The sequence below is a fragment of the Brachyhypopomus gauderio genome, chromosome 8, assembly GCF_052324685.1.
Source record: "Brachyhypopomus gauderio isolate BG-103 chromosome 8, BGAUD_0.2, whole genome shotgun sequence".
Lineage (NCBI taxonomy): Eukaryota > Metazoa > Chordata > Actinopteri > Gymnotiformes > Hypopomidae > Brachyhypopomus > Brachyhypopomus gauderio.
The window spans coordinates 6,771,514-6,789,013 of NC_135218.1; the positions used below are offsets into that span (position 1 = coordinate 6,771,514).

Consider the following 17,500-nt stretch of genomic DNA (forward strand, 5'->3'; position numbering starts at 1 on the left):
TAAAGTCACACTCCCCCTGGGGGCTGTATAACGTCACTCTCACCTTGGGGGCTGCATAACGTCACACTTCCCCCGGGGGCAGTATAACGTCACACTCCCCCTGTGGGCTGTATAACGTCACACTCCCCTTGGAGGCTGTATAACGTCACACTCACCTTGGGGGCTGTATAACGTCACACTCCCCCTGGGGGCTGTATAACGTCACACTCACCTTGGGGGCTGTATAACGTCACACTCCCCCTGGGGGTTGTATAACGTCACACTCCCCCTGGGGGCTGCATAACGCCACACTCCCCCCGGGGGCTGTATAACGTCACACTCCCCTTGAGGGCTGTATAACATCACACTCACCTTGGGGGCTGTATAACGCCACACTCCCCCTGGGGGCTGTATAACGTCACAGTCCCCCTGGGGGCTGTATAACGTCACACTCCCCCTGGGGGCTGTATAACATCACACTCACCTTGGGGGCTGTATAACGTCACACTCCCCCTGGGGGCTGTATAACGTCACACTCACCTTGGGGGCTGTATAACGTCACACTCACCCTGGGGACTGTATAACGTTGCCCTGTGTGCACAGTGCCCGAGGTGATCAACGGCAACACCCTGACCGCTACGGTGGTGGACCTGAACGCCTGGGTGGAGTACCAGTTCAGAGTGGTGGCCAGCAACAGTGTGGGAATGGGAGAGCCAAGCCCACCCTCAGCTAGTACCAGGACAGAGGACGCAGGTACACACACACACACACACACACACACACACACACACACGCGCACACACACACACACACACACACTCACACACACACACACACACACACACACACACACACACACACACACACACACACATATGCACACATACATGCACTTGCATTAATATTGCATACTCACCATCTTACATCCACTTACACCCTCTCTAAACACGCACACACACATACTTATACACAGTGTAAAACAGCGCACATGTGACATGCACACACAGACATGTGCACAGGCACACACAGTGAGTCGCCAGTGTGACAGATCAAACATGATGGATCACTTCCTCCGGAGTACCAAACACACTCCGCGGATGCGCCCCGGTGGAGTACCAGCCACGCTACGCCCCCGTGCCACGCTTCTGCCACTTTACTCTCCCACACTCCCCCCGACCGCCTTTATCCCGGCACCAGCAACATTTGACAATTCAATCCCGCCACCATTGTCCCGAGTGTCATCCGCCTGAATGGGAACAGGACCGACTTCCTTAAATTAAACGCGTCCTCTCCTGTGTGACTTTTTCCGCCCCGCAGTTCCCGACACGGCACCGACCGACGTCGGGGGAGGGGGAGGAACCAAGTCGGAATTAGTGATAACGTGGGAGGTAAGTCATTTGTCAGACTTCACTGTCTCCGCCCCCCGCCCCCGGCCGCTGGCACGGCAAGCGCGAGAGCTTCCTGCTTAATTGTGCGGAATTGAACAGACCATCTATCTATCTGTTTATTTATTTATTTGCTACAAAATCCGTTTCTTGGCCGGTTCTTTCGGCTTCGTTTCCTTGACTCCAGATGGGACTCTGTTCGGGACCAGGGGGGTTCCTTTGAAGTCTGTTTCCCATGTAAAATGGTTGCCGGATCGCTGGGGCTGCAGACGGCGTGGGTTTCAGGAGTCCTGCGTTCTGTAACCAGAGGGCACCAGGGGGACAGCCAGAGTAATACCTGGCCTGAGGGCGGCACCTGATGAACCCTGTAACACAGGCTTAATTGAATGTATAAAACTTTTATGCGTAATAATTAAAACGATGCTGATGTAGGAAGCTGGCACGGGCTTCTGGCTGAGTAAATTCAGCGGTTATATGGCTCACTGAACCTTCTGTTCAGGCATCTCTGTAGGAGTACTCGTGTTTCTGTGTGTTTTTGCCATACGTATTGCAGTTTTTTTTCACCTCCTTTAAAACTGTTAAAGTAAATAAATGCAGTTCCTCTTTAAACTCGACGTCAAAAAAATGTAATGCAAAATCATTAATAACCAAAGTGCTACAACTTAAGAGTTGTTCCAGTGTCACGGTGAATATTTAAGCGCTGTGGCAGAGCGGCTGGGTGAGCGTGTTATGGGCCGTGATAAATCTGGGTGAGGGTTCTGGGCCGCCGGCGCGCTGGTCTCGGTGTGTTTTAATATCACTACAGTTTTGTGCTCCGCTCTCAGCCCGTCTCAGAAGAACTGCAGAACGGCGAAGGGTTCGGGTACATCATCGCCTTCAGGCCCGTGGCCACCGTCACCTGGACCCAGGCCGTCATATCCATCCCCGGCGTGGCCCAATACGTTTACCGCAACGACACGCTGCCGCCCTTCGCACCTTTTGACGTCAAAGTGGGCGCATTTAATAAGCGGGGAAAGGGACCCTTCAGTTCCATCGCCACTGTGTTCTCAGCAGAAGAAGGCTAGTATCAGCCCACGTTACACACACACACACACACACACACAAACGTTCTACTCACTTCATACTCTTAAACACACAAGCGCACACCCACATTCCTCAGCAAGCATGACCTTGAATAGCAATGATGAAATAACTTGATTCAGGCTCGCCAGTGCACACACGCCCTCTCCAGAACCACGAATGTCAAAGCAATATTAGTTATTACTGTGAAAGATTACAGCCAATCCTGCTAGACACTTACAAGCCTATCTGTGAGCTACAGTGTTAATTGAATTTGCCTGGCAGATTGTATTCCTTGCTGTCAGTCACAGATGCCATTAAAATGAAGTGGGGCTCCTCTCAGGTGAGAATAGGGGCCTCATAGGGCCCTTATTAATGTAATTCTGGTGAATTTGCCAAACAGACCCTAATGCATTCTCCTTCCTCGTGTCCACAGTGCCGAGCACGGCGCCCGAGAGAGTTTCAGCCAGGAGTCTGTCAGCCTTCGACGTCGAAGTGAACTGGGCAGCTGTCCGCTCTGGTCCCGAGAGAGTCCTCGGCTACGAGGTACGACGCTGCTGTCGTGAGCCGTTAAGCCCCGCCCCCAACCCCGCCTCCACACCCCCATCCCGGCCGCCTCAGCCTAGCCCGACCTCGCCCCGACTCGAGGAGTTCACCCGCACCGTTTATCTTCGGCCACCAGTTTTTAAGTGTCCCTGAGCTGTTAACGCAGAGATGAAAAATACTTCAGGCGATGCTTTTAAGGGGGCAAGAGAGCGACTCTCATCCAAACACTCTTTTCTTCTCCGCAACCCCTGTGCCCCCCCCAAAAAAAGAGAACCTGTCCATGTTGCTATGGCAACAGTTATTTTGACTGATTGAATAGAACTATCACTGAAGGTGCTTTGAGGTGACGAATTGAATGTAGAACTTTATGCGCAGTCGGTGAGCGACACAAGGCGAAAGGCAGACCTTGTGGTTTTAGCACACTGTTTAATGCATAGCCACTTTAACTCATGCACAATTTTGTGACATCTTCTGCCAGTTTTCTTACATGGTAACCTGTTGAAAACCAGTACCACTATAATAACATATCACCAACATAGCACCTATGTGTGGGAAAAAAAAAAAACAGAAATTCTCAGCCTGTCAAAATTAACATGCAGGTTTCTGTCAGGTACAATTTTCTAAATTGTGTGCATGAAATTGTACGAAATGTTATTTTCAGGCTTCAGGACATAAAAGAAGCAAGTCACACTAGAGGTTTCTCTCCCCTGGCTTTATTTAAAAAGCTTATAAACACCCAAGCGATAAATAACAGAGAGATCCCTCCTGCCCCAAAGACAAGAACACACTGTCTGAGGTGAAATCACTTCTCCTTCACCCCTGGCGTCTGGTATGGGTGAGCCGATCGATGTCGCCATAAAGGACGTGCAGAGGTACTGAAGTGAGCAGGACCCCGCTGGTCATCTCAAAGCTGGGACACGTAGGGCAGGAATCATCCGTCCTTCAGACCTCGTCTGCACACAAGCGCATGGTTTCAGGACAGTCCTGAAGTTCCTGCCTAACTCCCTGGGCAGAAAGAAGGTGAATGCCAGATTGGAAAATCATGGGACTAATGAGCTATGAGCCGTCATCTTGAAGCTTCTGACAAGCAATGAAATCGTCCTTGTACCTGCAGGACGGATAGTCCCCGGAGCCACGCGTGGTGAGACCAGTCATTCTACCCTCAAGAGTGAAGGAGACTTTGACTTCCACCAACCACCTTGTTGATTGGAACCTTTAAAACAATTCAAATGAGACGAGATTCCTGAAGGACGCAGGCGTCACACGAGTCCAAGAAGTACAACTCAACTTTGAGTGTTCCACTGTTTTTGGTCAGATACGGCAGCTGTGACTGGCCGTTGATATGAGACTCACACAATAACACCCACCCACAATAACACCCACCCTGCCTGCCCCTCTCCAATTACCCTGTCTTGCAGGCTCCTGTCTTCCACCACAGTATTCTTGTCATTTTATTAAAAAGACATCTTGTGTTTAGCCACATTTGGATTTATAATGCTTGTATTTGTAAACCGCCTCAGGAGAAAGTCGGGAAATATGGTTCTGTGTGCAAGACTAGAAGCAAGTTATATATTATTACATGTATAACACACAGGCAACCTTTGCATTCCGTAAAACATCGTTTATTTTTTTAACCTTTAAAACTATTCAAATGATTCCAACTAAAGCTAAAAAAATAGCTACTAAATTAGATTCCCCTTGGGAAAATCTCATTATTGTCTAATTATTCATTGACTTAACCCCTGATACTTAATATCCAAGCACTGATATTATGTATGACCTGGGTTTAATTATTGATTTTAATATCCTCTTGAAGTTATTTTTCACTTGGGCACAGTGTAAGTGTTAAGTGAAATTTTATATGCTCAAGAAAATCAATTAGACACCATTTCAGCAGGAAACCCCATTCCCAGCAGCTATTGATATACAGTAAAGTGTTTGCCGGGGAGTGTGTAGTAGAAAGGTGTCAATGACAATTCAACCGATTATTGATTAGGATAAGGCAATTTAATGCAATTTAAATTATGTCAGTTGAACTGAGAAGTCTGCTATTGATTCACTCCAGTACAATACATTATGAAACCATCCTGCACATTCATCTGAGCAAGAAACCAGTCATAGACCTTAAAAGAACAGTGTACAGTGGGAGAAAACAAAGGGTTATATCAATACTATATTTGGCATTGTATTATTTACATTTCTTTTTTAACCTTATTTCTTGACACTGCACTGAAGTTCTTAAGCTGTACATAAAAAAATACATGTGTTCATTTTTTTTTTTTTTTTACTCACATTTCCACTTGTGTTCAGATACATCAGATTGCATCACACTGACACGGAGCTACGTGCGGCCCCTCACAGATATGTCGTGGTTCTGGTTTCTCTCTGTTGTGGTCAGGTGGTGTACTGGGAGGACGACACCAAGCCAGACACCGTAGGCAAAGTGAGGGTCGGCGGGGACGCCCCGGCCGTCAACGTCAGCGGTCTCCTGGGGAACACGCTCTACTATCTGGCTGTGTGCGCCTTCAACACCGCTGGGACCGGCCCACAGTCTGTGCCCGTCAACGCCACCACCAAAAAACCACGTGAGCGTCCTCCGGTCTGGTCCGGTTGCTTCTGTGGACCGCCGCAAGCGCGTCTTTTGTGAAAACTGTGAAACTGGGAAAAAACAAACGTAATTAACTTCCGTTGCTAACTTTCTTCTCTTCCGACTGTCTCCGTGTCTCCGTGTCTCCTGGTCTCGCAGCCCCGGGACAGCCGCCCCAGAACGTGGAGTGGAGTCTGATCGGTTCCCACCTCACCCTGCAGTGGGATCCGGTCATCGCCCTGGATACAGAGTCTGAGGTCACTGGCTATGTAGTAGGTGGCATTACTGATATCATTACGACACCTGATTTATGTACAGTACATATTACATGACGTTCATTAGTCCATAACAGTAACATACAGTGGCTTGAATAAATGTAAAGCTTTTAAGTATTTTAGTGGAATGGTATGAATACGTATATGTTGCTCTATTCGCTTGCGTGTGCGTGTGTGTTTGATGTAGGTGTGTAAGACGCCGCTCTCCATTTTTATGTGATTAATCACAATTGCCCGCACGCCTCTCTCAGCGACAGCCGTACAATTAGCAGCTGCTGCGTTGCTGACTCACTCACTGGGTAGATTAGACTCGTAGGACCTCGGCACCAAAACAGCATTAGCGTTAGCGCCGGCCTCTGTCCGCCGAATTAGTGGTTCCTCCCGAACGCTTCTGCCCGGCCCGTCGACGCGCACCCAACGAGCGCCGCGTGTGCCCGCCCACAGGTGCTGTACCGACGCCATCGCTACAGCGAGACGTTCGCGGTCACCACCGACAAGACGGCGGCGGAGCTGACCCTGTCTCCCGATGACAACTACGTCATCCAGATCAAGAGTGTCAGTGAGGGCGGGCTGGGGGAAGGCAGCGAACCCATCCACATTCACCAGCTCAGTAAGTGCTTCTGTGGCATCACCCCTCCCCCCACCTCCTCCCACACCCCCTTCGTCCGCCACCATTCATAGGCTTCTGATGGCGGTTCAATCATCCCGCAAGCACGTTTGTTTTGCCCGGCCACGTCCCCCTCCATTCGTGTATAATAGACCTCTTCTCTCTCTCTCTCTCTCTCTCTCTCTCTCTCTCTCTCTCTCTCTCTCTCTCTCTCTCTCTCTCTCTCTCTCTCTTACTCTCTCTCTTTATTACTCTCTCTCTCTCTCTCTCTCTTACTCTCTCTCTCTCCTTCCTTCTCGCGCTGCGCCAGAGCGTCCGACCTTTTTAGAAATTCACGTTTTCACTGCTATCCATCTCTGTCAGGCCCTTATTATTCCTTGTTGACTGCCGAGCAAAGCGGCATATAAAACAGCGGAACGGGCTCTTCTCCCATCCGCCAGCCGAAATTGAACCCCCCACACACACACACACACACACACACACACACACACACACACACACACTTTTCAGAGAGATCGGCTTTCTGGCATACCGTGAGCCTTATCGACACTGGGCTCTTCTAATGGCCTTTCCTGTTGAAATCTATTAATAATATAGATGCGGACAGCCCAGTAACAGGGTATCGTCTTGTTTTTGAAACGTGTCATCAGAAATGCAGGCGTGTAAGTGTCTGCCGTTGTCTGTGCCTCTTCTCCTCTGAGCTGGGAGGCCCAGGTTTCTCACTGTGTAGGATTGCGTCTGTTTTCGTAGGCATGGGCGCACGGGGTTCTGCGGCGGTACGACCGGGCGTCCTGGCCCTGCCCCCTCTCGTCGCCGCCATCGCCCTCTCCGCTCTTACCTCCTCCTGAGGGTTCTCCGCCACGGCTGCACCCCCACGCGCCCCCCGCCCACCTCGGGACACGTCGACGCCGTCTCTCCCCGTCTCTCACGTCCACACGTGTGCAGCAAACAGCCGCACTCTTAATTCACCTGCGTTCATGGCAGCCCGTCTCTGTATGGCTTAATGGGATCGTGACAGTGACTCTCCAGGATATTGGAATGTCAACCAGATACATGAGAGGTCTCGTGAAGAAAACACGACGGAACTGTGCGGAAGAGCCATCGCCGCAGCTGAAAAGATTACAGAATTGGTATGCATAATCGTCAAAGAGATGACCTATTTGAGCGGTGTTGCGCTGTATCCACAAAAGAACTCTTTTCACTCTCTTGTGTTTTCCTTCTTTGTTTAAGAAGTACACCTCCGTCTCTGGGGTCCGTGTGTTGGCTTCCTTTATGTTGTGCAACTAGTTCCTGAAAACAGTCAATGCCTTAAATCCATTTACGTACCAAAGTGGACAACAAAATTGATCAAATAATTAGTGTTATTTTTTTGCTTTCGGTCTTGAATTGACTCTGCCTAGTTGCCAGGTTTTAGGGTCACCTGTGGTTGCTTTCTGATATGATGAATCAGAATGTGCTTTCTTTGCGCTGATCACTCATCTTCTCCTGTGCGATTCCTTCTGAAAAGGTTACGCTTGAATATGGTTGTTTCAGAAATGAATCTCATATATAGGTTTTTTTATATCAATCAATGAAAAAATAGAAAAAAAAAAACCAACAACATGTGTATATATATCAAAATGACAGCTGTACGTGTGTGGGAAATCCCCATAAGCTCCTCCCCCAGGAAATCCAGCTCCCACGTTTCGTAGAACCTATGTGTCCAAGCCTCGCGGCTGTAGCTAAGCAGTGAATTTGAAAGGAACCTGTAAGGTTGCTTGGGTGACTGAAGTCGCCAGTACATATTCTCTTGGACTGGTGTTGCGTTCACTTCCTTCGAGGCTGGGATTCAGCTGAAGGGACACAGCTCCCAGATCTCTGCACGTGGGCAGCTTCAACCACTAGCTTAGAGCACTGCTGGTACCTTCTGTGTTTCTCTTTTATCTAACTTCCCCCACGTTCCTGTTACTATCTATAGGTCACTATTAGGCCACTATCATGGCTGGCAGTTCTTGAACAGAAGAAACCACATCTGTGTCCCTTTGATGGGGTGTAGCGTTTTGTTCTGAACCGGATGAATAATGGATGATCTGTGCATTAGGCGTGCGGCACAATTAAGGCTGGCGTGTCCACACGACGTGTGCCTCGCTCGTTAAGTGGCACCGTTGGCCCCGCGTGAAACTCCCTGTTCTCCCTGGGGTGCGGCTCAAACTGGCAGGGTTGCGGGTTACAAGTGGGTTAACAGCACCGGCGTCGAGGGGCGGGTTAGCAACAGGGGCAAACGTGGGGCCACAGACTCTGTTGTGCTTCTGGAGCAGCAAGTGCAAACACAGTTCTGGGGTGCCAAACACAGTTCTGGGGTGGAGAACACAGTTCTGGGGTGGGAAATGCGGTTCTGCGGTGGGGAACACAGTTCTGGGGTGGGGAATACAGTTCTGGGGTGGAGAACACAGTTCTGGGATAGGAAATGCAGTTCTGGGGTGGAGAACACAGTTCTGGGGTGGGAAACACAGTTCTGGGGTGGGGAATACAGTTCTGGGGTGGGAAACATAGTTCTGGGGTGGGGAATACAGTTCTACAGCTGACTAAGAGGCAAGACGCAAAGCAAGTCAGTGAAAGGTCTAAAAAATTTTACGATGCAGGTCAGGGAAGTGGAAACTTTGCAAACGAAGCTGTGGAGGACGAAACCTGCACCTTGACTCTTCTTGACTCTTTTTGACTCTGTACACATGGTCCTGTTTGGATAATTAAAAAAAGCACATATGGCGGCAAAAATGTACACACTGAGGTTGTCAAAACTCCACATTCGATTTTCATCACTGATACCAATATATGGTGATCCTGTGTGTCAAATCATAATGTCAAGGCAGTTCACACTAACAATGGCTTTTACAGAAGAGGCTTATCAAGTTTGTCATAATCTTATTCATGTGTGCTCCAATACTAGTCAGTAGGACCTAATGATGACCTTGGTTCCTAATCACATTCCTCTTGGAAGGGGTAGATCTGTCCTATAAGGTGACCGTGTCTTTGCCAGATAAGGTTGCGTTTGCAGATGAACGCTCCACCCCCTTGTCTGCGCACTTCCCCCACGAGACCCGCACGAGCACGAAGACGTGAGCCAAGGTGACCTGGCCCCTCAGTTCGCCCAACCAGACCGGGCACGCCATAGCCCCCGCGGTGGCTGGTCCAAAAAAGCTCCAATCATCCCGGCCTATCTGTTCCGTCCCGAGCTTTCACCAGGGTCTGGGCCTGCTTGATTAGGCCTGCGCCAGGCCAGTCAATGGAATATCGATTTTTCTGCTCCATTATTGAGGCTGTCACAATGCAGGCTCTTGATTGACTGATGCTGGCGTTCAGGGCCCGAGAGTGGAGGTGTTCTCGCGTGTCCTCACGCCCCTTGCGCCCCAGACAGTCACACAGACAGGCTTTAAGCAGTCCCAAACAAACAGAGTCCTGGTGGGTGAAAGTGGCCTTTGAAATAGAATGCAAGGAGGTGTTTTTCCCCTGAACCACCTGATAAGAACCTGGGTGGACACATATGACAATGAATACTATATCAGTCATCAAGAATACTAAAAGTACATTTGTTTTTTTATTTATTTTTCACCCATTTTTTCTACAGGCAGGTTATTAATAATGCCATGACAAAACTATTGATTCACTATCATTGAAAAACTGTTGGGAAGCTGTTGCCTTGTTAGATAAATATGCTTTGTTGAAATGTACCTATTTAATTTATATCTGTCTCTAAAGTTGTTTTTCACTTTAAAGTTTCAATTGGAAATACATAGAGCACAGTATTGATTTTTAGTGACACATTCTGTTCTTTTCAACTAATGTATTTCTATGAATTGAATACATTTTCCTTTATTGATGTGATCCCTACACTCATATACTGGCTAAATGTAAACTAACACCTTTCTAGTACAGTATCTGGGCATTTCATTGCTGAAAACCTGTGCAATCTAGTTTAAAGCACGCAAATTTTTAGTGTAAATGGTATATTAAAAATTTATGTCCCTGGGTTACTTAGCAAGACTGGATGTTCTGTTCAATTTTAGCGACCAGTGTTCAATAAGCACAGGTACATTAATGAGTAATTCTGACCAGTAATTGATACCAGATGTAAATAGTGACTATATATTTTTAAATTTGCCCAGTATAGGTCACCTAATGTTTTCTACATGACTTGGCTATGAGTTTTAATACTGATGTATTGATGCATAATCTCTGTGAGATGACTTGCTTATAACACTGACATTTTCAAATTGAAAAGTAATTGTTTTGTCTTGTATATTGAAACTGTGCATGTGGGGGAAAAAACTGTTTGGTGCATATGTGTTGAATTTTATAAACCTGTAACTTAATAAAAATATCAAAAGGCCAGTGTATCTGAGTCATATCTCATTAAGCAATGGGCTGAAAAAGAAAGCAATGAAAAGCTTTAATGTCATAACATAAAAAACTTTGTTTGCAATCAGTGGAAATTGGTTCTAGTCCGTAATTTCATCCTTTGACTCTTCAGTAGAAGTGACAGGATGCTAATGCAGCTAATTGGGTCAAACCCATTTCCTATCTGTAATCTACTGTGAGCTTGTAAAGTTCAGTGAAGACTTTAGAAAGGCCAGCTCCCAGATCAAGGGATTAACACATGAATGATACTCACGGACTATTCCTTCAGCTGTAAGAGGATTACAGTTTGTTAAGTCTCCTTGTAGAACAAAGTGTTGTGGTGGAATATAATCATTTATTTTTTCCTAAGAATGCCAATAGCTTTTATCATGCTGATACCCCTAGATAAGAGATATCAAAGTGCACTAATAACAAAGGATTTATTATAATGGTTATTTAATTATCGACACACTTAATATTTGTGTATATAATGTGTTTTTGCCATTGTTGTTGGATAGATCATTCTGTAGCACAGAATTGTGTTGCAGAAAATGAAACCAATTATTTACAATTATTTTCACAACCATTTTCACTGGTACACTCTTTTATGTGAGCTGAGAGTTCAAAATAAAGTTCATACTCTAAAATGTCATATTTTAAAATTACACTTGGTGAGTTCTGCTGCACTAATTTTAATATGCAAGCTAACTAGAATGTTGAAAATCTTGAAAGCTCAACATTGTTCCTAAATTATCAAATTCATAAAGCCTCTTATGTCAGGGTTAGACAGTCACGACTGCCTTTTTCCATTTAATTTTTCTGCCATATTGCCCTGCAAATCTGATGCACCGTGATAGTAATTTTGCGGAAAGATCTATATGCCTAATGGCACAGCCCTACTTGACAATGGTTATGCAGAACGCTCACCTCATTGAAGTCCTCCTGAAGGCCACATCACATAAAACCACGTAAAGGCTCACTAGCCTTTTATTTTCCCTGAGCTGCGAGTTCAGAATCCTGCTTAAAGCTAGAAATTAGCAAGTACATTGTCCATGCTAACCGTTTAGGATGCTGCTTACAACGAATATGACCATGGTGTTGTGTACCCTAAACTGTTGCATTCAGAAACTGATCAATGTATACTTGCAAGAAGAGGTTTCTAGTAATTCATGCGTCTCTTTCTGACACACTCCACATCTTGTGTCAATGATCTCAGGTCAGTGGTAAAGGGTACGTCTGGGTTACAGTTATTGGCAAACTGAATAGTCAGTAATTAGAAGTTCAGTGGAGCTGAGTGTCTTCCTAATAAGTATAAATGCCATGTTTGTCAAGAAGAGGCCCCAGCGCTATCTGAATGTCAACTAGAGATTTTATTAGTAAACAACATGCTTGGAAGTTATTCTCTCCTTTCTAATCACCGAAACACAGTTACACACACATGCACAGTATTTAAAGCTGTCCAAACAGGTGGGATAAACAACACACTGGTTTACGTAACATGACATTGGCCTTGCGTAGATCTTATTGTAGTGCTTTTAGCAATGATATTAACAGTTTGTGCAAAATGTAAACAACCTCTATGACTTTCCAGTGTGGTTGCAGCCTTTATCAAAAGCTCAGCACAGACCAGTTTATGCAGAATTATGGTTTTCAGTATAGCTGTATAAGGGACGTACAATGGGAGGGAGCAATATTAAGAATGTTTGTGTTGTTATTGTTGTGAAGATGTCTTCAAAATCCAATATACTCTGTTCTCTGAGCTTAACCTTTGCTCTAAATCTCACACTTTTTGTCACGCCTTCATCTGGGAAAGCCAACCCACGCTAGAGTTCTCCAGCTCTCTGTTCACCACCCCCACCTACCTGGACTGCGTCCCATGCAATCATCATGGACTAAAATAATGCATCTTAGCTAGAGCATCTCGGTAAGCCGTTCTTTTCCTCCGGATCCCTTTCCCAGGAATTAGCACGCTGGATATGGTTGATATTCTCCTGGTACTGGGACTCATTTTTACCTGCTTCATTGGGATAATTTCTGTTATTAAACCCTGCGTTTGCATCCCCCCTCCGGAGCGGACTGCACTTTTGGCATTGAACATTGTAACTTGACCCACATGACTTCCTATAAATGCCCCACATCCATGCATTATAGATTCCCTGTCTGCACCGCAATCTTACAAATGCGACCGTCACCCAATCTCCCATGATGTCAAAAGGACGGATATTAATCTTCATCTCTAGTGCGCATCTTTTTCTATTGTCTCGTATTTTGCATCGGTAAACCTTCGATATGCATAATGGTGATTCTTTTGGACGTGAGCTGAGGCGTGGTCCCAGAGCGCGTGTGATGGGGCACGCTGCCGGGGTAATTATGTTGAAGATTGCCTCCCACCACACATTCTTACTCTCTCCCCTGTCAGCATGCTGGCATCATTAAATCAGTGCTGCACTATGTTCACTCTCACCACACTCCCACGGACTCAGCTGGGAAATATCCTGACAGATATAAATGATATTTCTATACCCTTCTATATGTTAACGTGTAGCTCACATGCTATATCAAATAAGAGCCGAATCAAAGCAGCCATATGCGCGTTCACAGATGAATGTGCCAAGAAACCTTTGCCATTGGCTAAGTAGGGATTTGCACATTTACTGGCGGTGGGAGGTTTCAAAGCGGGAGGTGGGATTGGCCAAACACCTGTCCGGGCGTCTATGCATTCTTCAGGCACCGAGAGAGCAGAAGTGCGCCCAAATATTGTACATTGTGGGGAAACAGCACGGTTTTCAACTTTCATCTGAACCAGCTGAAGGCAGCAGAGAAACGCAGCACGCCGTGTCATTTAGAGCAAGGGCAAAAGTGGATTGCCTTGAATTTCCTGTCCGTAGGAATGACATGCTAATCCGTAGCTCAATAAAATCGCCCAAGGACATTTCAGAGCCAAATAAGCGGCTCGGCACCAGGTATTTCACAGCATCTCTTCTTGTCATCCAGACATTGTTTGGAACATCTTTATTCTCCTCCTCTTCAGGCTCACTCATTTCTTAAGCACTGGCCACGTTACACAAGTGGCTGCTGTGTGAAACAGTGTGCAAGGTGAAGTGTCAGAGTTTTAAGGCTTTCGTGTGTGTGCCTGTGTGCGTGTGTGTGCGCACATTTGTCCTTGGTGGAAAGTTAAGATCCTAGCTATGATCCTGCCACTGGTCTGAGGACTGTGGATTTTAGTATTCCATGTAAGACCTACAAGACTTCAGGTGAGCTTGCCAACAATGTGCCGAAGGATTCACAAAGTTCCCGGACTCTGCTGTTACATGGTGACCTCTGACTTTGAGTGGGCAGTAATGTCTGTATGTTTTTTATGAAGCACCTGTACTTGCTACTGTATATTCCTTGGCCCATAAAATACCCTTAGTTTTTCTCCCACCTGCTCCAAAATAGTCAATTTAATTCTATTCACCTCAGTTGTTTACCTGAAATATATCAATGGGACCCATTAGCTGAAATATTTTAGCTCAGATAAAGGCTGTGTACTAAGAGTCAGCAATGTGTCCATCCTCCACAGCTATACAAGCATGTTTTCTATATAATTACAAAGGTCAGTGCTCCCCAGACAATGATTGTCTTGAGTAATTTGTGTTAAATGAGAGTACAAACGTACACTGGATTTGTGGATAGGGGTCAGGGTGTACCAATTTTGTATGAGACCACGACCTCAAACAAATGGCCTCAAATCCTGGATCAATACAAAAGAAGCAGCTTTTTACTGGGCATGGGCAGAAGTGTCAAAAAGAAACAAACAGAATCTGCCTCATATATTCTGTCGCACCGTGCACTGATCTCAGATTTACCACTTATACATTTTCCTTCTATTCAGTAATAATGGTACTGGCCAAACAAGAGGCAGGAGAGTGACATGGAGTCCTGCTAACATGGTGAATAGGAGTAAAACATTTAGGGAAACATTTAGCATAATGCTAACTTTTTTCCTTTAGCGTAATGCTAAATGATGTCCTCCAAAAGAGAATGGACTCCCCTTTTGAGTCTTGGTTCCCCTTGAGGTTTCTTCTTCTGTCATGGTGAGCATCTCCGCAGTGTTTCTCCTGCCTAGGTTAACCTTTGTGTCTTTGTTTACTTCTTGGATTTTCTTTTTTTTTTTTTTTTTGGTTTTTTTTTGCTCAATTGCTTCCTTGTTTTAGCTTTTCCTCTGTCCTTCACTCTCATTTTATTTTTCCCACCTTTCATTGATTTCACGTGTTCCTGGTTTTTCCCTATTTAGGGTGTGTACTGAAAGCCTGCTCCTCCAGTGTTGGCGCTGGTCACTGTGCCAGTCTTCATTTGTACGTATCACTGTCGTGAGCGTGTACCCTCCGCTGTACTGCCATTTACCTTAGACTTTGCCAAAGCCTGCTATCTTCGTTGTTTTGTTTCTGTTTAACCTGTTCATTTATTTTCCTGGTTTTCGTGGTGTGCTTTCTGTTTCGTGTTCTGCATCTATTAGTCTCGGTGCTTTGATGCTTCTAACGACTCTGATTATGAATTTACCCTTAATAAATCTCTCACCTCTCAGTGTTTACATCCGCCTCATAATCACTCCTCATCCTATCCTCAAACTCTTAGGGAGTTTTGCTTTGTTGTGGTTCGTATCTTTTAGATTGCTCATAGGGGATTTGGACACGCTCCTTGGTGACAACCGCTGTGGTAAATAGCGTTATATAAATTAACTTGAATTGAGCTCATTTTAATATGTTCCTTAAAAATTTATTATTTAAGTGCAGGTCAATATTTTATAAAGTGACAATTATATTGTCATAGATAATTAATTTTACCAATTCCAAGTTATTTATATTGTTTACAGGTCTCAAATTGCAGGTTAAAGCATGAAACAAACTTTCAGTAGTGAAACTTTGTGACTTGTAAAGAAACAAGGATGGATCATTGATGCAGAGCAGCATAATGACAGAGTCCCACGCAGCACTAGTGGAGAACTGACAATACCTGACCATACCTGAGTGACTGAATGAGTTACAGTCCAGTTTCATGAGGAGCTCCGTAACTTAAAAAACAAATTAAAAGTCACTGATAGTGTATTTGGTATTTCCTGGTCCATGTACCTGAGAGTTTTAGATAATTCAAAACCAGTTTGATGGGAGACACATTTGTAGAGTGGTCGTTAAGGAAATGTACATAACATAAATGTGCTTAAATATTTATTATGTAAATTAATGCCCATAGCTTTTTGCATTGCAATAGCAATACATAAGTGTCATGTTATTATCAAATAGAAATGCAGGGTGCTCATGTGTTTCTCTGTATCATCCCCTGCCTTTTTACTGGGAACAATTATTTAGCTCCAAGATTCCACCATTGGAGCTTTTGCGCGATGATTCTCACATGTTGTGTTACTTGTGGGTTCATTATCCCTGAACACATTCAAACGTCGTGACAGCATCTCCTAAGCAACAATGAAATGTAAATTCAAAATCTAATTGGTAGGAGTCGAGGCATTAACATCAAAGGACACTGTTTTGCTCAAACATACAAACAAAGCAAGTGCAGATCAAGACTGCTGCTGACAGATTAAAGACAAACTATCCTATTGTAGCATGTAGATATGGGAGGTTTAAAGAGCAACAACAACAAAGACGTTTATAAAAATTCAGAAATGTAACTTTTATTATTTCTAGTTCAGTCCCGGGGATTATAATGAAGGTGGGTAAGATGATGATGGTGGTGTTAGTAGGGGTGGTGGTGATCATACTGCTGCTGAGAGTAACAGGTATTACCTGCACGCTCTAATGCATTTTGAACCCACCTTAACCGATCTTATTCTGGCCAAGATCAGTGCAACGCTTTTTTTGGACCTAGTTAACTGGATCCATTTATTGGCACAGCTCCAGTGGGAGTGTATTCAATGATCTCATTTCTAATGTGTGAGCAAACAGCAGCTGTCATCATCCTAATCGAGACAGGAAGCTCAGAAATCAAGGCTGCCCTTCCACAGAAACTATTTTGAGGACTTGCGACAAGGGATGTGCTTTAATACTGGATGACATTTTGGCAAATCTCTTTGATTAATATCTTCTCATCACCCTCCCTTATTACCTTATTATATATATTATATATATATAATGATATGATATGTGGCCCTGATGCAAGGTAATTGGGGGATAACACAGGTGCTCATGGCCAAAATGTTTGTGAGGAATAAAGTTGGCTTCCTTGTTTGTGGTTTCACCTGGTTAGCTGCTTACAGAACTGGCACTACCACACCAATCAAGGCAAATCAGATTACCCAACAGCCTGCTAACACCAGTCCTTAAAAAATGGGGCTCCTTGAGGGTTATTTGGCAGTAGAACAATTTCTACCAAAGAAAGAAAAGTCCTATCTCCCCTTCTCTTGGCACCAGGTATTTCACAGCACCTTTCATTGTCATGCAGACATCGGTTGGAATATCTTTATTCTCCACCACATCAGCTTCCCTCTTTCCTCAAGCGCTCGGGCCACGAGTCCTTTGCATTCCACACAAATGTTTTGAAGGACTCGTGGCAGCTACAATCTTCTGCATTTATTATATCATTATCTGACATTTCACTTATGACACCTATAGTCTAGTGTGATGGGTACATTGAGTCTAAAGTGAGAGGTTTAACAAAATAATTTATGTGTTGTAATAACAGTGTTCGGCAG

General features: G+C 45.1%; 1 protein-coding gene across 4 annotated transcripts in view; it reads left to right on the forward strand.

Annotated features, from left to right (window-relative positions):
• The window catches only part of cntn3b (contactin 3b), a 54,036-nt gene extending 43,241 nt beyond the window's left edge, over window positions 1-10,795 (forward strand). For 3 of the 4 annotated variants that reach the window (XM_077014078.1, XM_077014076.1, XM_077014079.1), the window contains 8 exons: window positions 583-732; window positions 1,297-1,367; window positions 2,189-2,423; window positions 2,860-2,969; window positions 5,368-5,554; window positions 5,716-5,828; window positions 6,276-6,441; window positions 7,189-10,795. In XM_077014078.1, coding sequence (XP_076870193.1) covers window positions 583-732; window positions 1,297-1,367; window positions 2,189-2,423; window positions 2,860-2,969; window positions 5,368-5,554; window positions 5,716-5,828; window positions 6,276-6,441; window positions 7,189-7,286 — 1,130 coding nt within the window. In that variant the 3' untranslated portion in view covers window positions 7,287-10,795. The remainder of the gene's footprint in view (window positions 1-582; window positions 733-1,296; window positions 1,368-2,188; window positions 2,424-2,859; window positions 2,970-5,367; window positions 5,555-5,715; window positions 5,829-6,275; window positions 6,442-7,188) is intronic. The other variant, XM_077014077.1, reaches the window with a different exon arrangement.
• Window positions 10,796-17,500: the final 6,705 nt, after the last annotated feature.